The 26,571-nt window shown below is 39.0% G+C and overlaps 1 protein-coding gene across 3 annotated transcripts in view; it reads left to right on the forward strand.

Annotated features, from left to right (window-relative positions):
* The window catches only part of LOC124166557, a 46,740-nt gene that overhangs the window by 11,454 nt on the left and 8,715 nt on the right, over positions 1-26,571 (forward strand). For all 3 annotated transcript variants that reach the window (XM_046544118.1, XM_046544120.1, XM_046544119.1), the window contains exon 5: positions 10,729-11,373. In XM_046544118.1, coding sequence (XP_046400074.1) covers positions 10,729-11,373 — 645 coding nt within the window. The remainder of the gene's footprint in view (positions 1-10,728; positions 11,374-26,571) is intronic.

A 26,571-nucleotide genomic window follows, 5' to 3' on the forward strand; every position in this document is an offset into this window, starting at 1 on the left:
TGTCCCTTTATTTCACTCATTCTTAATGATTTTTCGAGTTCCTACTTACACCTTTTCTTATTATATTAGAAATGCTATGGTCACCTACATGTCACTTTTACAGAAAAAATTCTAAATTTCATCGAGACCACTGAAATATGCATATAAATGGAATCACTAATGTCCATAATAATAATCCGTGTGAGAATGCTTTTAAGTTGATGTTTATTAGAATTTTCTTAAAATATTTCATTAAAACAATTGTCATCCTCTCATTACTTATTTTTACTACCCATTTTTTTAGCTTATTCCTGAAAAGTACTATCCAACCTTCATAGGGCAGAGAACATTTCATTAAAGCATTTTTTGCTGCATTCAGCACCTTTTAGTTACTTAAAATAATATTTTTTTATTCATAAAAAGCCATTCCAATCATTACAGACCCTAAAACCTTAAAAAAATGGCAGGTCCTCATTTAGTGTTTTTCCACATTTAGTGTTTTAAATTTTGTCCCCCCTGAAAAACCTTAAATCAGGATTCTACTGTATTATGTTTGGACAATGGTATAGTTGTTTTAAAGATTCTGGTCAGTTTTGGTGGTCTTTTGAAGACTAGTGAAGGGCATCGCGGGAAAAATCTAGAAGTGGTTGTGTTGTCCGAGAGGATGGGGAAAGATCCTGGGGTCCTTTAGAGTCCTACGCAGTACGTCCACGCCCGGAAAAAAGTTGTGAATAGGTTTAGGGACTGTGAGAAATTGTCCCAGCCTTGTTGTTTTGGGACGTATGGTTTTTTTTTGGAGTCTGTGTTGAAGGAGGGATTTCGGGTAACCCCTTCTTTGGAGGGCTCGGTATAGATTTTAAATAAATCTAAGGAGTCCACATTGTTGCATATTCTGTGACCACGGATGGATAGAGAGAAAGGGTGGGAGCCTTCGGTATGTGCTGAATGACAGCTATTGTAGTGCAAATATTGCTACCTATTAGTGCTTTTTATGTGTACTGAGTTAATGTTAAATTTACTGTTAGTAAGAAAAATGTGTACATCAATGAATGTGACGTGAGTGGAGGAATAATAGGATGTGAAGTTAATGGAGGAAAATTAGTTGAGGGAGGAGATGAAAGCTATCAAGGATTCCATGCCATGTGGCCACAGAAGGAATATGTTATCAATGTATTGGACCCAAAGGGTGGGTGTGAGTGGGTATGAGATGGGAAAAGACTGTTTTAGGACGCCAAGAAAAAGCTTGACATGGGACGAACTGAACCGGCTCCCCATAGCACAACCCTTAGATTGGGTGATGTGCTCGTTATTAAAAGAGGAAGAGTTGTGTTTGAGGATTATCTGGGAGAGGTCCATGAGAAACTTAGTGCTCAGAATATGTGGAGAGGAGCGTTGGATGAGAAAGTGTTGGAGAGTGGAGAGGCCTTCTGCATGTGGTATAGACATATATACAGATGTGATGTTGATGGTCGCCATTATCACGTCTTTGTCTCCTGGAAGGGTGGTCGAGTGAAGGCATTGGAGGAAGTGACATGTGTCTATTATGTACGAAGACAAAGAGTGGACTATGAGTTGGAGATAATGGTCAACAAAAGTAGAATTTTTTTCTGTGGGAGATTGAATTGAAGAAACTATCTGACAGTGGGGATTATTACATTTGTGTATTTTTGGTAGGATGTAGAAATGAGGGCTACGGATAGGGAGGTGGCAGTAAAGAGCTGTTAATCCTTCCTGTGGTCCGTTTTCTTTGAGAAAACAATCTTTTCTTGGTGTTGGGGGTTGGGATTGGCAGGAATAGGTTGGTATGCTGAAGCAGTCTGACAACTGCCTGAGTGCCTCGCTGTTATACTCAGCCGCTGTCATTAAGACCACCAAAGACCCTTTCTCTGACAGAGTGATGATGATATCCAGGCTGCGAATGATGCACCTTAATGGCAACTTTTCTGTTTGCGAAAGGCTGTCCCTAGGTTTTATTGATTTCATGAAGGATTTGTCTGAAATTAAGAAAGGAGGAGTTTACTAAAGATTTCGATAGGATAAGATATCAGGTGTGCTGTAATTGTCAACCTTTGTTAAGTTGTCATCTTTTTGATTTAATGGGGGGGATAATCAAAGTGGATGCCAAATCTTTGACAAATGTGGATACCAGTAGGCTTATTGGAATTACATATTAACATTTTTAAGCATTATGCACATTGTATTTACAATTTTGAAATCCATGAAAAAATTTTCAATGTTTAATGTCGTGTTTCTTCTGTATTTTTAAGGCTTATAATGACTTGGCTAAATATTGAGTGATGGCTGATTTTATCTTTTTTGTTTCTTATGAGTATTAGGAGATAACTTTTCAAGCTGCATATACTTTATATGAACTCTCTTTAATCTGTTTTAAGGATGATCCTGAGATGCATGGCTGTATAATCTTGTAATTTGCATTTAAAAAATGATATCAGCTATATATTGAATGCATTAATGTGTTACTTTTCTACTTTAGGTAAATGAAAACCAAATTAACAAATTTATTTTTCCTAGAAGTTAAGCTTAAATGTTATGGGAAAATTTGGAGAAAATTTTGGGAGACTCTCACCAATGGTCAATTTACGGCCCTGAATTCTACATATGTCAGAGCTGATGGATTGAATTAGCTTAAGTATAAGTTTGAATGTGTTTTCGACTCTCTGCAAGGTATGTTGTAGTGGGGATTTAAATTAGCATTGTCTGCACTTGCACTTTATTGTGTGCATTCCAGTATGCTATTCTATTATGTATCTTTGGCATAATTTATTAGATGATGAGGGCATATATATAAGTCAAGTATCTTTGCAGCATGCTCATCGAAATAGCTATTGTGCTATAGATCTAGAGCACGCAATCTGAAGGGTGCTTGTGCTGAAAAACTATTGTGGCTCATTTTTTAGAGGGCCTTACTTCTGCCTCATGTGATTATGTAATTACAAAGCATGAAATTTTGCATTATATTCATTTTCCCCAAATATTTTCTACTTAAACTATACGAACTGGATCATTTGAGTTAGGAATAGTTTACATTTTGGTGTTATGAATGTGTCTTGATAGTAAGCAAAATCACTCTATGAGATATGATGTCAAATATAATTTACTCTGTCAGTCTTTTAATGTTAATTTTCATAGTTTTAATTAGTGGGAAGCATTTCCATCAGCATTAAAGGCATTTCATTGTAAAACCATTTTGTTGTAGTATCGGATCCATGGATAACTGGAAAACATTTTACGCCAATTCAGTTGGTCCTCGACTTTCATACAATCGACACTTTCGTACATTCCAAATTGACACCTTTTACTTGGCTTTAGTGTGCTAAATTTGGACTTTCGAACATTTGTCCGTAGTATTTTGAATCTCCTGCGATGTTTATTGCACATCCCGACATTTAACTTTCATAAGGCAGTATATGCGGACAGCACGAACATATGCGATTGTGGGCATTATTGGCTTTAACCAAGGTGATTTTTATTTTAGAGAGACACTGCCTGCTATAGGCTCCTTTATCAAGAGAAGAAGAAAGCTGTAGTTCAGCCTTCATTGGAGAGATTTTTCGAAAAAGTTGACAAAACACTGTCAAACAGCTTTATATAAAATTAATAAATAAAAGTGCTTCTTTCTAGTTGTATTTTTCCGTTTGAATGCCTTTTAATTCATGTACGACATGAACTCCTTCAGCAACCATATTTCACGAATTATCATACGAATTCCGATTGTCTTTTTAGAATAACTTGTGAAAGATACACGACACGAGATACGCTGTGACGAGATGTCACCTGCAGAGGAATTTTGATCTGAAAATTGTTAGGTATCACGGTTGAGAGTTCAACAATTGCATTTTGTTATGCTTCTTGATATGTCTTTTTATTTATAGTGGATATTATAAGTGGAATGTCAACTTAAACACCGAGAGGAAGTTTCACTCGGCACCCTACAGAATTCTTGCTTTTTTTAACTTTTACTTATATTTTCTGCATATTTTTTAAAGAAACGACATAATGTGAGGAGTTTGATTAACACACTCAATGCTGAGAAAATTTATCATAACACACCGCCACGGGGAAAAAATATTTTGCAATAATATCAGATATTACGTCTTCCTTAATCGTATACAATCATACATAGTTCAAAATTATTAAAATTTGCACTATTAATAAAGAAAATATTAAATATTATAATTAAATTATAATAAATATATTATAATAAAAAGAAGGCAAAAAATCTGCTGCAAGCAAACGACTTGTATCCAGTTACAGGAGAAGACACACTGAGACGCTGGGCACAATTGCAGGGTCTAGTAGAAGACGCGGAGGCAGATGGCGGGCCGAGATACCTAGCGGGACCGATGCCTTGTATTCAAGGCATCCGCGTCCTAGGCTAGCGCGGGATGCCTTGAATTCAAGGCATCCGCATTGAGTGTGTTAATACATAATTAAATATTAGTTATTAAAAATAAAATCTTGATCTAACATTTTTTTCAAAAGTAATGAAATGTAATCGTTTTCTCAGAAAAAGATGGCTCTCTTGAAACCATATTCTGTGGATTAAAGACCCATTATCTTAGTTAATGTTGAATTAATCATTTCATGGGTTAAAGTCATGTATGTATAGTAGGGCGGATCGCAAAAATCGATTTTTTTCAAATCCATCTGGCCCAATGAAAAAAAGTTGTGGGACCGATCAAAAATAAGGCCTGAAAATTTTGAGACCTGTACGTGAACCCCTGACCCTCGCTCAAATGCAATTTAGGGGGGGATGGTCAAAATTCGAAAAATATAATATTTTATGGTCATTCCCTGTAGATTTTGCCGAGTTACTGCCCTTGAGGGCAAAAATTTCGTGCATTTTGACGTATCTGCCACCGTTTAGCCATAAAATGCCTAATTTGAGTCCGCGTCCACGAAGAAAATATTCCAACGCCCACGCAGCGTCGCGGATACCAGAGCCGCAGGCCGATCCCTTCCCCTCCACGCTCGCTTCTGCCCATTCACGCCTCTAACACAGCAAAATTCATCCCGCGCATGCTGCTAGGAGGTCGTTTATCTTTGATAATATAAATCAGAAGATGGTAGAAGGTAAAAAACGATGCGTAGTGAGACGACTTGTCCCTTATTTGGCGCCTCGTCGGCGTTAAACAAATGGATGTTACCAACTTTTAGAGAAGTGATGAAATATTTTTAGACCTGCGCAGGAGACTACGGTCTATGAAGACGCCTCTCGAGTGGCTATGAAGGTGTGCGAACTATGGTGACGCGCTTCTCTTCCATTATGAATGTGACTAAATGGATTTAGCGGTACCGCAGGAAGTACTAAAACTTACAGAAAATCGTAATAGGCCAAAAGTAGGGTTTTATTGAAGTACAGGACTCAAACAATTTTAAAGGAACATTTTAAATCATGCGATATTTTTTCGTGTAAGTGCATGGAGGAGCATAAGGTTCCCCCAATGAGAAGTATTTTGAGAGACAATCTGACGAAAAGAAAGATGATGGCTGCTGGATTGAACCCTAAAGAAACTCGACAACTGAGGAAAAAAGGGAATCGTAGGAGAGCGTTGAGTCATCATCGTCAATTCTTGTACGGGAAAATAGTATCAAAAATTTTCTTCATCAATTCATCCGAAGAAAATTAAACTGGCGATAAATTAGCCGATTTGTATCTCTACTTTCCTCATGAAATAAACATTAAGGACTATAACCTCAAATGGGAACTTCTTCGGGGAAAATGGGTCTGCCAACTGTAATAGAGGTATATGCAAGAACCAAGCAACAGCAATGATCGTTCCCGCAACTTTAGCTGACGCAAAAGTCATAACTTCGTAAGATATATCAAAGCTAGTGTACCAGAATTACATATGTAGACAGAAAAAGATGCTAATTAATGTGAATAAGAAAAGAGGGGTGTCATTAAAGGGCCTTTTTTTATTGGAATGAAAGACTATACTCTTGTCTGATGAAAAAAGGGAAGAGGACTTATCAATACAAGTTTAGAGGGGAATGTGTGGTGTTAGTTGAAGAAACAGGGTCCCACTTTTGGAGGTTTGCCTCCCCCATCGGAGGATTAGCAAAGTTATAAAATCTGCGATTATCGATTCCTTTCCGAGTGAAAAGTAGATACACAAAATTAAAAAGGATTTGATTATGATGGTACCAAGCGAATACCGCCCAAAAAGGAGGCATCATCCCTTTGCTATAAGCATAATTCCAACATCCCTTGCAGTGTGGGTAGGATCTTCTCGGAATTCCCACCAGGTTAATTTTTCCATAATGGCCGACATTTCAAGCTCCGACTGGGGGCTCATCCTAAGGGATAAATTTTGTTGAACCCCGAAAAGAGTTTACCCACATCATTCGCCGGAAAAGCATAAAATCGTATTTCATCCCTTACAATGGTCTATTTGCTAATTGCACTATGTTGACTTGGATTTGCGACATAAACGTTGGGAGGGTAATCTAGGGACCCAATTTGCGTTTCTGCAAGGATGCGTTTGGCGACCAATCCGAGATTTTTTTAATTGCTGGATTTTAATATCGACATAAAGGCTGATGATATATTGGAGAGAGACCCCGGTTCCTTCGGCTATATCTGAGCTTAGCGCTGTGGAATTTAAAAATCTATTGATGAAAGTTCAAATTTTAAATTTCAATATTCCTTTAATTATACATACGGACGAGAGATTCGCAAAAGAATTTACCAAAACTTTGTTGACAGCAGCAAAAGACGAGGAATGACACTAACATAAGAAATACAGACCGGAAAGCAGGTAATTGAGTAATTCCTTCGTGATTGTTCCTCACTGGACGATGCTAATACATCAAATATTAGTAAGACTAACGAAAAAAGACGCACTTGTTGTGAATTTTGTTGCAACTGGGGCGTTCGAGAGGGGAGCGGGGAGGGTACGCCGGCGGCCTTCACCCTTATTCATCCATTTAGTCACAGCTGTCGGACAATACCGGAATAGATATGCATAACCTAAGTTCCCAAACCTTCATAGCCACTCGAGAGGCGTCTTCATAGACCGTAGTCTCCTGCGCAGGTCTAAAAATATTTCATCACTTCTCTAAAAGTTGGTAACATCCATTTGTTTAACGCCGACAAGGCGCCAAATAAGGGACAAGTCGTCTCACTACGCATCGTTTTTTACCTTCTACCATCTTCTGATTTATATTATCAAAGATAAACGACCTCCTAGCAGCATGCGCGGGATGAATTTTGCTGTGTTAGAGGCGTGAATGGGCAGAAGCGAGCGTGGAGGGGAAGGGATCGGCCTGCGGCTCTGGTATCCGCGACGCTGCGTGGGCGTTGGAATATTTTCTTCGTGGACGCGGACTCAAATTAGGCATTTTATGGCTAAACGGTGGCAGATACGTCAAAATGCACGAAATTTTTGTCCTCAAGGGCAGTAACTCGGCAAAATCTACAGGGAATGACCATAAAATATTATATTTTTCGAATTTTGACCATCCCCCCCTAAATTGCATTTGAGCGAGGGTCAGGGGTTCACGTACAGGTCTCAAAATTTTCAGGCCTTATTTTTGATCGGTCCCACAACTTTTTTTCATTGGGCCAGATGGATTTGAAAAAAATCGATTTTTGCGATCCGCCCTAATGTATAGCCCCAAATTATTACTATATTATTAGTATTTACAGTCAGGATCAGTCAGACCTAGTTCTATCAACAATTCGTGTGCTGGTGAAGGCTACAACAGCTCCATTACTGTAAACCTTTTTCTCCTGTAGTTCATACTTTTATTTTGCTTCTTAAGATAGATTGATAGAATCTTCTTCGTAGATGAGAGATTTTATCCTTGGTGGACGTTATAAATTTTTCTCTCTTTGTGCTGCATTGTGCTTGAAACATACAATATACCGTAGTCCCCCTCTGAATATAGTCCCCCCCCCTAATTTTGAGGCTTGAGTTTCACAAAAAAAATTAAAAAATGTGTTTGAATATAGTCCCCCATTACTTTTACCATGGACATTTTTGGAAAAAAAGGGGGGACTATATTCAGACAAATACGGTACTATGCATCACAAAATTCTGTCCCCTGAGTGTGGGGACTAATATTTCAAAGCTCTTTTATTTTTTTTTTGACGAATGGTGTTTACTATACTATTTTGCTACAGTAACTACTTCATGAAGAGATGAGAAACAGAATTTTATTGCAGTGGTCAGGTTACCGCACAGATATGTCTCATTTATGGCCTTGTAGCAAAAAATGAATTAAAATATCAAATTTTCCATTTTTGTCGTTGCTTTCGCATTCACAATAGTCCTACGAAGTATCATGTCATGAGCCCGATTAGTTCGCTAGAAAATGTAAAAAGTCTGTCCACGCATTTGAGGTAATCGCTGTTTGGATCGCCATTTTGACCTAGAGAATCCATCATTATAAGTCTGCTAATGAAATATTTCTGGAATCTGTAGATAACTCGGTGTCATTTAACATTTGTTCTGGTTCACGAGTGCTTTTGCCACAAAACCAGCCAAAAAGAGCTGGGGAGAGGGGTGTAGTGCTGCTCAGTCAGAGGCCTACTATCCAGAACAAGAAGCCCGTTAGCTTTTTGCAATTCATGAGACAATGGGACTCATAAATGGTGGCAGCAAGGGTCGTTTTTCAAAAGTGCTCATAAGTATTGTTAAAGGTCCATGCGTTGGCATCATTAGTGGGATTAGGGAAGCATTCCCAGCAATGCAACAGGAAAGACGTTTTGTAATTGCTGTTGATGTAATTGTAATTTGGTGTTTCCCAGATGATAGTAAAGTATATTCAATGGAGGATATTCATCTAAAGAAATAAAAAAATTCTATTGATAGATTCTCAGAAATTACTTGATTTCCAAACCTTTGAGTGGAACTTGAATAGGAAATAATGAAAATATCTCTCTGTATTCAACGATTTTTGTCAGCTCTTCAATCTTTTTACCTTTAAATGCTGTATGTTAACTAAAGCCTTATTGGTTTTTTGTCTCGATTCTTGCTGTGGACGTTTCCTTGGTCACCATTTGGATGATCCTGCGACAGGGGGATCCTTCACTCCCCACCATTGCTCTTTTTAGCTGGCTTGTGGTAGTTCCAGAATGCTCAGAGCTCAAATTTTTTTTAGCAATTTCAACATATTAATTGATCTGGAAATTTATCATTAGCAAAGTTGCAATGATGTGCTCTACTGCAAGAAGACAATCCCAACAGTGGTTTCGTCAGGTGAGCAGATCAGTAAAGTACTGACTTCTTATATTTCCATCGATTACTAAAATAATGATGATCATAATAGCATGAAATTTTATATGACTGTTGCGATAGGCTTTTGCTACAACGCATGAAAAGGAAGTGTTGATATGTCGATCCATTTTTTTCTACAAAGCCATAAACGCAATACATCTACCTGAGTACCATGCTAAAATTTATTTTTAAGACCATAGGGTGTGCATAGAGTTTTTGCATGTCATCAGACAATGCAGAAATAATAGAGCTTTAATGTGATGTATATTTTTTAATCGAATGAGCAGTGTTTGAGGTAATGGTCTTCAAAAGTGGGTGACAGAATTTTGCAACTGATAGTATATCTTTATTCATCCACGGCGAGGATTGGCCCTATATTGTATGCTTCAAGTACAATAAAACTCAAAAAGAGTAATTTATTTGCTAATAATAATGATATAAAGTAAGCTGGCAAGTAGCAATTCATTGATACCAACCATTATGAAAGTGTTGGAGCGTGTGAAGTTTGGTGAATGTTAGGAAAAAATTGTTTTATTAATGTCTATTGAAATGGTGAGTGCAGCACCAAATATTCGTTGATGCTTTATAAAAACAGTTCACTTTGTGCTGGAGAATCTTCCTTCAATTAAGGCTTAGATTTTAAGAGCAGAGAGGACTCAGTAGTTGAAAATGTCTTCATACATTTTCTGTTCTGTCTTCTCTACTTTAATATTTCCATCAATGTTCAAATAGGAAATTTATAGTAGGATAACTTGCAAAATTTAGGTATGATTGGATAATGCAGCCACCTAGTACTGAGGTATGTTTTGCCAAGTATGGCCATATTTGGCTGTTGGCTTCCAAAATCTCTACGATAGTGCTGGCTCTTGTATTTCTCCATCAAAAAGGCATCAAGGGCAACGGTCCATTACTAATTGACCGTAATTATATGTAGTTACATATGTCAGTACAGAGACTATTTCACAGGTTTCGGGGCAGGGCTATACACCACCCTGCTCACATTAGAGGAATGTATCAAATAGTATTTCATCCCACCCGTGGCAACTGACATATGTTTATTGGACTTCCCGTGCGTTTACTTTGTAGCTGTAAACAAAGTTGAAGCAAAATTTTTTATATATTGCATTCTAATGGTACCCATATTGTTGGCAGTGTAATAATATAATTGAACTTTTATTTTCGTTAGGTCTTCAACAGCATATGCTACGTCTGCTGCACTTCCAACGGTTTCACACAGTTCAGTTCATGGGATTGCGGACACAAGGCTGTCAATTCCATCTTTAACTGCACCTAATCTCATGCATAACTCCACAACTGCTTCCAGTGTTAATGTGGCTGGAGTGATGGCCTTGAAGCCGATGTCTTCTAGTGCCAAATATCCTCCCCCTCTTGTCCCATCCACCAATCCTCATGTTTCCCAGGTGTCCTTACCAGCAGCGCAGACTAATTCTCACTATGGTTACAGTTCTTCTGCAGAGGTTATAGATCTTTCCTCCCCCCCTAGATCACCTCACCGGTCACAACAGCATGCTCAGATGCAATCACAACACCACACCCAGAGGCTTCAACAACAAGCACACCAGTTGCAACCGCAACCCCAGGCCCCCCAGGTGCAGCGGCAACCACAACATCAGCCGCAACACCACCAGCAAAGGCAGCCACAACAGACTCAGCACCACCAACAGAGGCAGCAACAGCAACAACAGCAGCAGCAGCATCAGCAACAACAGCAACAGCAGCAGCATCAACAGCAGCAGCACCATCAATTGCAGCAGCAACGGCAGCAAGAGATTCACAGCCGAGTGCAGCAGCAAAACAATCAAGTGTTGGGGAATGTGCGTGGGGGCTCAACAAGTGTGCATGCTGGTGGGGGGAGTAATGGTGATCTGTCACGTCATGACCCAGCAGCATACAAACTAATTCAAATACAAGAGACACAAGTGACAGGACAGCATATGCCGTATAAAGTGTCAAAAGCTTACGTTGAAGGGCAGTTGGTGCCTTGCATCAATGCCAAGCCTTATATTTACTCAGAGCTTTTGATGACACTGCCCGACCTCGCGTCACATTTCTTTAGTTCGGTTTCCTGGCATACCCTTCGGCAAGTCCTTCAAGATGTGTTGGGAGTGAGCCTATTTCGGGGAAACAGGTAATTTCAATTCCATTCTATACTATTATAAATCATACATCTAAAGATTAACCTGATAACTCCAGCAAACAATTTCTGATTAAGTTATAATCTAATATTTTAATGGTCTTCATTTTTTTACTTAATATACTTTTATTTGTGAAGCACTGCTAGTTTTAGAGATACACCCTGATTTTACAGCAAAACTTTCATGTAATGAGTTGGAAAGTACTGGGAAAATGCTTACTTCATGGTAGAGGCGTTCGTTATACAAAGGTGATATTTGGGTTGCATTGTCACAGGATGCTTGTAGAGCTTTTGCTGATTGAAGATGCGATGACTTTCCTTGGGAAGTTTTTTGAAGGCATGAGAAATTTTTACCTCTGGTATGATGAGAGCATGTTCCATGATAATGGTAAGCTGTCAGTAATTCAGGGTCTGTTTCTTTGGTTTAGAAATTCCGATCTAGATCCGAAGAAACCATCATTTTCCCTGGAGAAATTATGCTGCCTCAAGAAACCCAAACACGAATGAATGCACAGAAGTCTTTACCATTTTAGATAAACACCATCAAAACCTTAAGTTAATGCAATTGACTCCTTCAGCCTTCCCAGGAATAAATAACAATGAAAACGTCAGTTGCAAAACTGCAACGTAGGGTTTTAATCTTGAGAAAAAATCAGGAATTATCTGGTCATTTTGAAATCCTAGTAGAGCCATGGAATTCTTGTAAAAATTAGGGAGAAACGCAGGAAATATATAATTTTTTCTTTTTTTTTTCCTAACTGTTGTGTTCATTGTTCGAGTCTTCCTCTCTTTTTATTTTACCAAATAAAATGTCACTGGCTTACATGGAATAAGCCTCATAAATTCATGGAACATTCAGACATGATTCTTATAATTTTGAGTATTTAGGCATTATTTTTGACCAATGACAAGTTGCTTTCCTTCCATTTATTGTGTAGAGATTACAAAACACAGGCGCAGAGCAGAGTAAGGGAATATCATTAGAAATGGGCAGGGCACCTAATATTTTCAAACTGCCATAAAGCAATGAACTCACAAAATTCGTTGTCTTAGTTGTGTGATGATGTGTTTTTTGGCTCCTTCATGTGTGAGCTGTGACTATATCCTAAGTAAAACCTTATCAGCTTGAAATTTCTTGAGATGGATTCATATGAAATACATATAGGTGATTGAACGATATGAAATACAATCAGGCACCATAAAAATGAAGTAAAGCATTGATTTGTTCCTCTTCAATAGGCTGTTAATTACATATTTTCCAATGCTATATTCTTTTACTATGTTTATCATACTTCACTTTTTAACAGTTTTAAGTTGTTGTTTTTTATATATTCATGGGATGCCCCTCATTATCACCTTGGAAACTTGCAAATGCACCAGCGCCATTCGTAATGATGGTTACATCACTTGTGGGACATCCGGGCTGCCTGCATTAAAGTGCAAGCTGGGTTGTCATTTTGACAGATATGTGCCTTGAAAATTTGGCTATCTAAGCTATTTAAGGAAAGATGACCATGCTGATTATAAACTGCTAAGGGTGTGTTATTCTCTCATGTTCCAACATTTCCACAAGTTCACTAAAAAGTTTTCATAACTGTGCTGAAGGGGAAGGGATGAAAGAGAATGTAGTTCAGTTTTGAGGCATGAATGGTTTGGCAATATGTTGAAGAATGCTGTTTGTAAAGGTAGGGTATTATAACCCATTAAATCCCAAGCATGTTATTAACTTAAAAATTCCAAATATTTTGATGAATAAGAAATGAAACAGACTCAAAATAAGGTAAATTATCGATTTCTATACTGTGGAACCTCGATCTATTATTTTTCAGGGGGATGCATGAAAAAAACGACGAATGTGGGAATGTTTGGCTAGGTTGCCTATGCCCCAGGAAACTTTGCATTTTGGCGAGTAATTATGATATTCGTTAAGGGATTCAAACATGATTTTAGCTGATTACAAGAATATTAGTGCCTTATCGAAACTCTTAGGTCGTATTGTTGATTCGACTTTTATCTATTTCAAATATCCTAAAGGAACCGCACTCCACTCGGCATTTGCATTGCTATTATGGATTTTTGTATGATGTAAAAATTCTTATCCATCAAATGCCATTTCAAGTTCACGTATTTACGAGAGCAATGTGCATGTTATGCCTAAAACAACCGCTTTTGCCAACGCAGTGATTCATGGTGAGATGGATCACAAAGGCCAAAAATAGTTTATTATTTGAAATGTTCCTTTCTAACATTTAAATTTTTAATATAATTGAGGCAATGTGTAAAGCGTGAACAATGTTGCTGTAATCGTCAGCGGCACGCCCACCTGATCCTCGGCTACATCCCACTTCTTGTTTTCACTAGGTATCTCACTCTACCCCCATCCCTTCCGTCATGTGCTAGCGGACAACCAGAGGTGTAGCAATACTCAAGCGCTACTAGCCAGGATTCTTTTCTTCATCTTCAATTATTTTCAGTCCATTTTTTAAAGTTCTTACTTGTTCCTTCGGAAGGGCCATGATCCGAAGACGGATAAAAATAAAACTAATAAAAATGAAACCTGACTTTATTAAACACACATGGAAAACACTGGCCAGTTTGAAGTCAACCCACCCTGGAAAGTACAGAACCATTCGTACGAGGTGAAGTTCGGAACTGATGCTATCGCGTACGCAGAGTACTGAGAATAATGCATTCTTTATGTCCATCCTATAATCAAATAACCTTACTTTCCTTTGGACAGTTCCTTTAGAGTTCAAAGAGGGGAACTTGTGATTCTGTTTTCTCTCACACTACGAGGGGTTCTTTAGTCATAATTGGGAAAAATCCTATTTCTGATAGAAGAATCAGTAGAAAACAGCTTGACAATTTTTCAAAATACAATAAGTGATTCCTTGGAACTTCAATATCTTTTACTACCCTTTCCCTTAAGCTCAAAGATGTATGTATCAGTTTTTTTCAGATACTCCTCCGTGGGCAAAAAATTCTTCTTAAGGAAGACATTATACACCACAACTTAAAAACAGATCTTACTGGTTTTTCCTCTTATAAAAATTTTAACGGAATGGCAGCCAAAATGTGGCATCATTTTCGTCAATAGCAGTGTTCCCACTCAACCGTGAAAACCTTAAAACCGTGAATTAGCCGTGAATTTCGTCTACCGTAAAAAAACCACGAAAAAGCCGTGAATTTCGTCCTTAAACCTTAAAAATCTCTCAATCTTGATAATAATACCTTCCCAGAAATTTTCAACTTCGTTGGTAGCGAGCGCACTTCTATTCATTGTGGCGAGCATCGTCGCATGGGTCAGAAAAGCGTGGGAACGAATGTTGCCTGAAGAAAAATAAACATCTTTCCCCAGGGCAGGCCTTTTCTCTCCACCCCTCCTGAAATATGACACCACTTCTCATCAGCTTGTTTACTTTCGTCGACTGGCTTGGTTTCCCCTCCCTCGGTCACTGCTTAGTCCCCCTTCCATCCAATTATGCTTCCCACGGGCTGCAGCGACCACTTTCGAAACTAAATCTAAATGGCATTTGTGTCAAAAAATTTTAACATTTATTCAACACCCTCAATCCTGTGATTGGAAGACCGCTAACCTTGACAACCTGCTATGCGCTGTGGACACTACGCTCCCTGCGTTTGAACCGGACGACAGCAAGCTTTCGGCGCAACGTTACTAATTCTCGCGCGTTGCAGCGTGAAAACGAGAGAAGATTTCCGCTTACGGCAACACAGCATTACACGATTTTCGCATGCGTCGACCTGGGACTTGCCAGTTTTACGTCGCAACAGGAAAGTTTGTGTGGAAATATTTGACGAGTTATAAAGTAAAGTGAAAGTGAAAATAACATGTTTCAGCAGGTATTTATTATGTCTTTATATATTTCAAACCAAGTGAATTATAATTTACCTATTTGCACCTATCTAAGACGTTTTTTTTTCCTCCTAACTCCTGCAGAAAAGAGTCGTACAATACAAAGAGTCAAAAAACTCTTACAATCGAATGCAAAATTCTCGACGTCAATCGGATTGCATAATTTTCGTCAGAAAAAATTATGGATACCTGAGTTTGCCACCTAATATATATAGCTATACAACGAAAAATCAACGTCAAAAATACCTGAACAGTAATTTAGCTTATTTAATTTTGTGTTTAAGTGATAAACTAAGGCCATTTTAAGCAGCAGGTAAAGCGTGCGTGCCAATCAATCGCCAGGTGCACTTCTGCCGTGTCCGCGAGATCGCCTGATTTACCCTGGGTTCGGCTCCATTCAAGTTAGAGCTTGATCAACTTACAAAATTTTTGTGTGATTGATTACAATTTACCTAAATTTTAACCAGAGGCAGATCCAGGATTTCTTTCTGGGGAGTGGGGGAGCACAAGCAAAGCCGTATCCAGGATTTTGTTCTGGGGGGGGGGGCACAAGGATACCTCATGATACAAAACGAGCGCAATGATAATGTGACCGTATTCAAAATCTTGCATATTTTTTAAGTGCCTGGGGGGTATGTGCCCCTCCCTAGATCCACCTAGGATTGTAACGTTAAAGCCTCAATGCCGTCGCGATATAAACTGCAACAAAAGTCATTCCATTTTTCCCAGAGCAAAAGTATAAAGGGAACATGATTTGCCTCTGATTAGAGAGATCGATTCAGTTTTGGTTTTAGAGTATTACGATAGCAGAGAAAAGAAGTCATTACACTGCCGCTTTCAAAAGAAAAGTTATACGGTGGAACCTCGATCTATCGTTCCCGCATTGATCGTTCGCCGTTTCTGGTCCCAAATAAAGTTCATTATAGACAATGTAATTTTTTCCTGCATCCATCGTTCCCCGAAGTAACGTTTCTCGCATTGATCGTTTGAAGATTGCGGTTCCGACTCATAATTTTCCCGCATCCATCGTTTAACGAAAATGAGACGAAATAAATACAATGTGTCATTTATGGCTATTAACGACAAGCACATAGTTGGAATCTTCCCAAGAGATAGAACTACCATTGGGAGAAGCTCAGTGCCGTGGGAAAGTAACATTAGCGCATTTCCCAAGACCCGTTTTCCCCCTCCATTCAGCATTCGCCTCCCCCCTTCTGACGCTTTCCTCTTCTTCAAAATAAAAAAAAGGTCCCAGCTCGCGCAGGGATTGTATTACGAAGACCTTAGCTTCGAAAAAAATATCGAGTTACACGAGAACAATAGAAACGTGTTTCGCGCTCCACCCTCTTCTCACCCACTGACCATTTTCAGCCTGACTCCTTCAAAGTTCCCAGTTCCTGGAGGTTAACTGCTGCATGAGTCACCTATGAGCCCAAAAGGTATCTAAAAATGATATTCAGCAATTGCTATTATGCTTTTATTAGATTGAAATGTTAGTAATTTGCACGTAATTAAAAAAAACGACACCAAACACGACGTATTTTAAGCAAGGAAATAGATGGAAAAATACGATGGTAATATTTGGCGAAACGCGATATCCTCGTAACTGAGCTTCTCGGCAGTTAATTCGGCATTTTGTTCCGAAAACATGATATCAGGTTGTTATCAGTTATCAATTTACGAGCTATACTATAAGTCTCACTTTTCAGAGTTACTGACGAAGGGATATCTTCTCAGGATTTTTGTTTCTCTCTACTAACGATCCGAATTCATCTGCTCATCTGGCGCTACGATAGTTAGAAAAGAATGGGTATCTTTAGGGTAAAAAATTTCATGGCACAGTCATATGGTCACGCTTCGCCCTCTGCAGTATGCTCTGCGTACCCCCGTACGCGATAGCATCAGTTCCGAACTTCACCTCGTACGAGTGGTTCCCTACTTTCCAGGGTGGCTGGACTTCAAACCACCGAGTGTTTTCCATGTTGGTTTAATAAAGTCAGGTTTCATTTTCACTAGTTTAATTTTATTCGTCTTCGGACCATGGCCCCTACGAAGAAACTATTGAGAACTTTAAGAGATGGATGGAAAATAATTGAACACGAAGAAAAGAATCCGGGCTAGATGCACGTGAATATTGCAGAGCGCCTTGGGTTGTCCGCTAACACATGATGGTAGGGGTGGGGGTAGAGTGAGCTACCTGGAGAAAACAAGTAGAGATATGAAGGCGAAGATCCAGGTGGGCGCGCCACTGACGATTAACGCAACATTGTTCACGCTTTACACACTACCTCAATTATATTAAAAATATATTCATTAGACAGGAACAATTCAAGTAATAGACTATTTTTGGCCTTCGTCATCCATCTCACAACCAGTCACTGCGCCGGCGAATGCGGTTGTTTTAGGCACAACATGCACATTGCTTTCGTGAATACGTGTACTGGAAATGGTGTTTGATGGATAAGAATTTTTATATCAGACTGAAATCCATAATACCAGTGTAAATGCCAAGTGGAGAGCAAACATTTTTTTAGTGAGGTGGCGTTTTCCTTCAGAATTTTGAAAGAGATATGGGTAGAATCAACAATATGACCTATGTGTCTTGATAAAGTACTACTATTCCTGTTATTATCTAAAATATTGTTTGAAACCTTTAATGAATATCTTAATTACTCGCCAAAATCCTGCGTTTCCTGGGACATAGGCAACCTAGCAAAAAAATAAAGCATTGATCGTTTTTCCGCATTCATTTTATTATCGTATCGTTATTAGGAAAAAAAATTTTCCTCTAGTGGAGTTCCAAAAAAGGAGGGTAGTCTTAGAATCGTGTTCGTCTTAGATTTGTGCTAATATGGTGTATGAAATTGTTTTTCGATTTATTATGTTCTATAAACAATTTTCATAAAATATTTTCCGTTAAATGAGAAAGAATCAATTTATTATATTCTATAAACAATTTAAATAAAATATTTTCCGTTAAATAAGAATGATTGGGGTGGGGGAAATTCGGTTAATGTGCAGTAATAACAATGTGCGCAAAAAACAATCGGCGAGGAATTAAAAAAGGACCTCGGTTGTCCGGACGGAAGAAGGTCCGAAGGATATTCGGCGTCCAGGCAAGAGCGCGATTGGGCCAGTCCTTTAGTCGGCCCTGAATTTTGCAAACGATAGATCACGTCATAACAGATATCACTTTTCATTGCGGCGTTAACATTCACGGCGTTTGTCGTGTACGTTAATTTTCTGTTGATATACGGCCAGTGATTTTCTTATTGTTGGCTTATTAACGGACCGTGAATTTAGCGAAATTGAGGCCGTGAAAACCTGAAAAATAACCGTGAAAACCTGGAAAAAGCAGTGAATTTCATTATTCAGGTGGAGTGGGAACCCTGCAATAGGTAATTTATGAGAAAATGCATCAAACCTTTGAAATATACGGTTGAGCTCGCAGAGTATGGGCTTATCTTAGAAAACTTATCCCCCTTGTCCAAACTTCTGTTACCTGCCAGGCATAGGAACATTTTAGTTTCAACGAAACGCTTCAAGGAAATCATTGGACGCACAATCTTAACCCCTTTATCAGCATCCCTACTCCAGTAATATTTTTTAGGTAAGGTATGATTACCACTTAACATCAGAACGGAAGAAAGACGCTATTGCAATATTTTCTGAGAATTTTACGCACACTGATCATTGGCAATAGTGAGCAACTTAGACTGCAAATGTGGGTTCCGGTCATTTGGAGGGAACAATGGAGAACTTGCTCATTTTTTGGAAAAAATAGAGGAGATAGAAGACGTTGAATCTTGCACAACGCAAAAAACCCGAGGGCTAGGTAACGCTTCATTCCAGAGATAAAAATTCTCAGTCTTCAAAAATCCAACAATGCGAAAAACGGTGTTGGAAAGGGGGCGTGGTTGTTTCCAAGGGTCTGACGTCACATATACCGTTCCAAGGACTCCGAGGCAGTCTGCAGCGGGGGCCACCGTTCCGGCCGCTTCCTACGGTACTCTGGGTAGCAATAACGGGGAAAAGGAGCACGGGCGGAGTTTTGGGGAGGGCAGGGGAGCCGTATATGGTAATTAAATGTGACTTAAATGGCAACTTGTCAGAGAAATTGCTTGTAAAGCCATTAGAAAGGAAAATTTCAAATAATAAACGCATCAAGCATTGACTTGGTCTAATTATAAAAAAGCAAACACTATTAAATTCTTAATTTCTGCAACACCAGATGGCCTCATTAACTTTTTATCAGATGGTTATGGAGGAAGAGCAACTGATGTCCGCATAGTTAAGGATTGTGGTTATTTAAACGAGTTACCCAATGGCTGTGAAGTGATGGCTGACAGAGGGTTTAAGGGAATAGACCACTTATTAGCTGAGAAAGGATGCAGGTTAGTTAGACCTCCCTCAGTTTAAGTGGGAGAAAAATGCAGCAGGGCTATTGTAATATATAGTAAGAGGATTGCTAGTCTAATAATCCATATTGAGCGAGTCATTGGAGGATTAAGGGAGTTCAATATGCTCAAGCCGAATGCATGCATTGACAGAAATCTGTTGTATCTGATTTGGTCTAATTCTTTTTTGGATCTCGTGAACGTCATCCAATTGCCGAAAACTATCAAGATGTCTTCGGGTCCAGTAAGTACCGCAAGTTTGGGCGAGTTTGGAAATGCTGGGTGAGTTTGGACGGACGTGCTGGCCCGTACTTACATTTTGTTTTCTTCCGAAACTCACATTCTTAATTTGTGAAATCATGTCTTCCAGACTGAGAATGATACAATGTAGCATATTGCGTATAAAAGCAGCGGATCTGTTGCTCCTCGCATTAGTCAAACCGATTAGTTTGCAGCGCAACAGTTGGGTGGAACTTTGTATCGCGGAAAAGATACTACTTTGCACTTTGGAACATGCTTCTGATTTTCATGACATTAATTACCTTTTTAAGCTGCATAGCTTCACATGACCTACAAAAAATTTCATTTAAATATCATGAATATTGTGTTTACTAGAATGCATTTTTCGATTTCATGTAGCTCATGGGCGAAATGGAGAGAAACTACGTAAGGGTGATTGGAGGCCGGCGCTTGCTCATGCATGATGAGCGGCAACTTGAAAAGGCTATTGAAGCTGTAAAATCAGGACGTATGACGCTACGCACTGCGTGCAAAGAATTTCGAGTCCCAAAGTCAACATTCCACGATAGACTCAAGGGAAATCACCCGAAAAATTCTGGGGGACAAACGGTGCTTTCAACCAAAGAAGAGGACCAGCTAACCCAAGGGATCCTGAAATGCGCAGATTGGGGGATTCCTTTACATCCCATTGACCTCCAGTAAGTGGTAAAGGAGTATTTAAATAGGATGGGACGGCATGAAAAAAAGTTTAAAGCTAACTGCCTGGGAATGGAAAGGGGGTGGGGTTTCATGGCAAGACAGAGAGAACTTGCAGTGCGTCTCGGTGAAAACATAAAAAGGGTCCGTGCATCAGTGAATAGAGAAGTGCTTCTAAAATGTTTTAAAAATCTGGAAGTCGTTTTGGGTAGTGTTCCTCCAGAAAACATCGTTAATTACGACGAAACGAATTTTAGTGATGATCCTGGAAAATCTCAGGTGATTGTTAGGAGGGGAGAGAAACACCCATCAGTCATCAAGGAAACTAGCAAAACAAGTGTTTCTGTGATGATCGCAGCATCAGCAAGTGGAGAATTGCGTCCACCGTACAGTGTGCAAAGCTGTACACTTACATCCCACATGCGTAGAAGGTGGCATTGAGGGAGGAAGATTTAACCGAAATAGCAGCGGATGGTTTGACATTACATCCTTCGAAGACTGGTTCACTACAACTTGCGTGCCATTTTTCAAAAACAGGGGGGGGGGCAAAATTTTTGTTAGGAAACAATCTTTCCAGTCACATCTTGTTAGAGGTAATTAGGCTATGCGAAATGATGGGAATAAATTTTGTAATGCGACCCATTTATACCAGCCCCTCGACCTTGCTTTTTTTAGGCCACTGAAAATCGCATGGTACAAATGTCTTGATGGGTGGAAGCGTAAAAATCGTGGAGTTCCTCTGAAAAGTGAGTTTCCGAGATTATTGAAATCTGCCTTCGAGTCAATAGGACCTTCCTTGTCTGGCAATGTTCGTGCTGGGTTTAGAGCTGCAGGAATTTTCCCATTAGACAAAAGTCTAGTAATTAACAAAGTTCCTTGTTTAAATCTGGAGGAAAACTCGGCTGATTCCGCCGGAGGAATCGCATGGTCAGATGCATTTTTGCAAAGGCTTGCATCATCCCGTGTAGAAACACATGTACACAAAAAATTCAGGGGGGAAAAGGCTTCATGTTCAGCCAGGGAAAAGTGTGAGCGTTGAGTGCATGCAAAAATTCATTAGTTGAAGAAACGGGAGAAGTTTCATCGGGGAAAAATCCATCTGCTTGTGAGACTCATTCTTTGGCCTCACAAAATAATGATATTTCTAGTGAAAGTCATTTTGAAATTCCCGGCTCTATTCCTAAAAATTCATTCCTCTTGATTAAGTTTGAGACTGATAAATGAGACAGGTTTTTTGTGGGAAAAGTTGTAGAAGTCTGTTCCAATGACAGAATCCGAGTGCAGTTCTTTTGGAAAAAAACCAGTCAAGGAGACTTATTTCAGCTTCCCCAATGTTGAGGATGAGTCTATAGTACACAGAGCACAAATTGTTCGTCTCCACCGATGGACTTGCGAAGGGTCGCTTCATTTTTAGTGGGTTAACCGATATTAATGCTGTTGAGTAATTCTTGTACTCATAAATGGTATTGTAAAGATGTTCTATATTATATTTTCACATTACAACGAGTTTCTAAGTTCCTAAAGTGTCAAATTCCATAAGTGTCAAAGTTGCATCAGTGCTAAAAGATCGAGTTCTTTTCTTAGAATTGGGAAAATAAATTTTATTGTTTGTTTTTAAATTGCATTAATAAAAATGTGACCTCAAGCTGAATCATTTGGTAATATATCATCTTTATGCATTCCCGTTTTCATCAACATCTCTTTCCAAACCTGCAAAATGTTATGCCCTTGCTGGCGTAATTTAGACGTTAAATTAGTAAAAAATTTACCACTTAACAAATTTGTTGGGTGCATTAATAAATACATTCCATTTTACCATTTTATCTCTAAAATTAAAATCTAGAAAAAGTATAACTTGGTCACAACCATCAATGCAACGCTCATAACATTTTTCGATCTCTATATTTTTGCGATGGAAACAAGAAACTAAAAGCATGTTGTAAGTCCTGTAACGAAAGGTAAATATTTATTCATTGTTATTAATATTGATATAGGAACATCAATAAATAAATGGTCTCCAATTGTCGCAAAAATGATTACTCTGAACGAAAACGTCATTATCTTGCGGGTGTCCGAACTCACCCCACTCCGTGAAGCATGTTTGAATGAAGTTATTGAATATTTTTTGTTAGTAAAAATAAAGCTACATCAATTATTTTTTAACATGAAGTCTTCAAAGGTTAATAGATTATTAATTTCGATTTTCATGACTATCGGTAAATATTTTGATGCAGGAATAATTATCATTTATAAAAAAGGGTCCGAATTTGCCTAGCATTTCTTCCCCAGAAACGGAGAATTGAAGCAGGTAAGATGAAAAAGGTCAGTGGGTGGGCAGATGGGGTAGGGATATACAGTAGAACCTCACTTATGAAACTTTCAGTGGAAAACCAAAAAAAGTTTCATAAGTGAGGAAGTTTCATATGTGAGGTTTTTCGGTATTCAACATGAAATCCTTTCCTATAGGGGCCAGTTTGTTTCCAGGATGCAATTACTCATTTGGAGGCTAGAAATTGAAGCCTAGTAATGTTATTTCCCCACAAGCAACACCACAAATGATGTGCTACTTTAAGAGAAACATAATTTTGCATTCTTGAACAACATTACCCACGGTTGAACGCCTAGCATTTCTGGCACTAAGCTGCAAGGCTATCATACTGGAGCAATTTCGGAATGATGACTCAATGTTCACAGAGAAGCCAATTTTTGAAAAAAGTTGACTCATTAAAAGCAGATTTCAGGAAATTCATTTTACCACCTATAGGCAAACCCAAGATAGGAGATTGAAAAATGAAGCACCTAAGGAAAGTCATCCAAATTAACCCCATAACTAGGGAGCAAAATCTCACTAATGCATCACAAAGGCTTCACACCCTATGGACCAGGGTTCATGTCATGGCCGAGGCAGAAAGTTTTCAGAGATGGCTGTATCCCTGCTTGAGAGTAGTGTGGACGGAACTTCCAGTGCAACACACTGTTAAGCCCTGGTTAAGCCTATTGTTACAACCCGGCTAATTCCAACACAGGGTGTCTATACTCCCTCCCTTACCTCATGGCGAAAATGACCCCAGCTCTCGGTTTCCTCCCTCTAAATACCATGCCATAGATCAGGGGTGTCAAACTCATTCACCTTGGCGGGCCACATTAGCCAACTCATACAGCTCGAGGGCCGCATATGTATTTCAGGACCAATAACAGGAGAATTATATAAAATACTACTGCAACTATATTATAATTATTATTATTTAAAAAGGCAGCTGAAAGAAAAGAAAGAGTTTATTTACTTTAATCCCCGGTACTAATACTCCCAGATACTTGACACCTCTTTACCTGTACAAGTGCATGGAGAAATGCATGTGGGTAATATGGATGAAGTGCCAGTAAGTTTTGATCTTCCAACTTTAAGAGCTGTAAATCTTAAAGGAGCAAAGGAAGTGTCGATTGCGATTGAAGAAGTCATAGTGCTGGGGGCCGCAGATTGTAAGGGAGCGGGCCGCGTGTTTGACACCTCGGCCATAGATAATATGGAGCACCCGGCAGTGGCGTAATTATGGTGGGGCGATGAGGGGATAGATCCCCCTCCAAAGCCTCAGAGAAATGAAAAAAAAATTTAAAACAAAAGTCTAGCTTTGATATACAGCAACTGCATCTACATAAAGTTAAATTTTAAGTGCGAAAATGATGTAAAACATATTTACAGGCATGCCCTTTTTTTTAATTTTACGGGAATCCCCATTGCCTCGGGGGGGGGGGGGGGGATTACCGCCCCTCAGGTACTACCATCTCCCTCAAAGCATATTCCTAGTTGTGCCACTGGTATCCGAGATATTCCGTGACTAATTGTAAGACTTTTCCGGTGCTTAGATCACTTCTTTTAAGTGAGCATTTGAAATAACCGCGCAACTGCTGTCAGTGATGATTGAACAAAAATCTAGATTAAGAGCTCGGAAAAATCTCCACTCTCAATAATGTTTAAGCACTAATAAAGAATTTTCCCATGAAATTATAGCAGTAGTAGAATGAATCTACCGGGTATAGCTTCTCTGTCGGCATTCTTCCGCGAATTCAGCTCCGGGAACTTCGACTCGCAAGCCGTGTGACTCATCTTCACGTACCTAATATTTTTCTTCCCCATATCTGATCTCAACACCGGACACTATGTACTTCGATATAATGGTTATAAATCATTCCAGAGTCGAAAGGAACTGCCTTATCTTCGCGTTTTGAATTTGACTTTAATGATTACCTTAGGACTGACGACGCGAGTTATTCTCCGAGGGCATTCGTACTAACTCTCGTTCAGTTAAAAAATAAACGCTTGCCACCGGGCAGACTCGAGCAAATAGCTACTCAAGGTCCAACTTTGTTTCATTTAAACCCACTGAGATACAAGTTGGGTCAGTTTTGATCTGCACGCCGCGTAAGCAACTTTCCCCCGGCTCAATTCGTCCCGCGGATGTGGGATTAGCTCGAGGAATGAGACCATGCATGCTGTTTTTACCATCGTGTTGAATCACCATCAACTTTGCAAACACGATAATCTTTTATGGATGACCTTGGAAGCCAAATTTTTGGTACGAAAGGATTTTTAACGGCTCATTTAGATGTTATTTCGCTGGGGCGAGGGAAAACATAGCCTTGGAAAATTCTAGACAATCTTCCGTTAGAGATAGATATTCCGGATTAAAGATCATCTACTGCAGTTAAAATTAATATCTAATAAACAGCATCGCTCATTATTAAAACTTATTATTCTTCATTGACATATCTATGTGATTAGCACATACTAATCCCGCTCCTGTGACTAAATTCGGCACGCGTACCGCAATCTTCTCGTAGAGCAGTTATCTGAAAAGTCATATAAGTGAGGTATTTCATCTCATTGGACTGGAAAAATGCGTTTCGTAACCGAGTTCGTCATAGAAGTGAAAAGTTTCATAACTGAGGTTGGAAATACATGGGTTCATATGGGGTTATTCACCAGACCAAAAAAAAATCGGCGTATAAATGAGGTCATCGTGTAACTGAGGGTCGTATAACAGAGGTTCTACTGTACACATTTCCATTGTTCCCATGTAACTTGATACTTTCCTTCGAAGATAATGTTTTATGGACTGAGTTGTCTCGGGAAAGAAAAAAAATAAAAGAGGTATGGTGTGATGAGTTTTTTTTTTAATAACTGCGACGTAGTCACTTTTGGTGTGGTTGTTATCCTATGGCATTGAGATTCTCCTGGTGGTAGTTCGATCTCTTTGTAAGAGTCTCATTATGTACCTGTCATGTTTTGCTGTAAAAATTTCGACAGTTGAAATTCTGTTGCATAACCCTTACGAGAGCTTTTAACACGTTCACTGCCGGGCCCGAATTCTGCTGTCATTCCGCGTGTGCCAGGCGAATATTTTCGAACCTATTACCAAATGGCAATAATGATATTGAGCCTATCTCCGGGTTTTACTAATATTTCTCGGTATATTTACACTCATTACGTGATGCGCTATCGCTTGTAACTTTATTCACGTGCAACGCCATAGGGCGTCTCCCCACTTTTGACAATGCCCAAAATTTGATGAGACGCCATTTGGCGGCTCAGGCAATTGGATCTGCGTTCCAACTTTTTAGTGTACACTCAAAAGCTATGATTGAAAATAATGTTAAAGAAATTTTAATTGTTGATTATGCTTTTAATAATATTTCATATCATATCCGGAGATGATTAGTACAATGATTTAAATTTGGGAGGCTTAGGTACGGCTGATCTGGACAGATCATAAATTTTTGTAGAAACACGTTTGGCTTTACTGAGGGCAACTTTGCGTCTCATCGTCTGCAAGAATTCTTTGTAACATCCGCGACAGCCAACACGGGCTTTTCTAAAATGAAGAAACAGCGCTAAAATAGTGCGAAAAATACTAATTCTCGATTTTATGTAATAATTTTATCCTCTAAATTACCAGACTTCGAAGACTTCCTTCAGTGTTATTTGCA

The sequence above is a fragment of the Ischnura elegans genome, chromosome 10 (assembly GCF_921293095.1).
Source record: "Ischnura elegans chromosome 10, ioIscEleg1.1, whole genome shotgun sequence".
Classification (NCBI taxonomy): domain Eukaryota; kingdom Metazoa; phylum Arthropoda; class Insecta; order Odonata; family Coenagrionidae; genus Ischnura; species Ischnura elegans.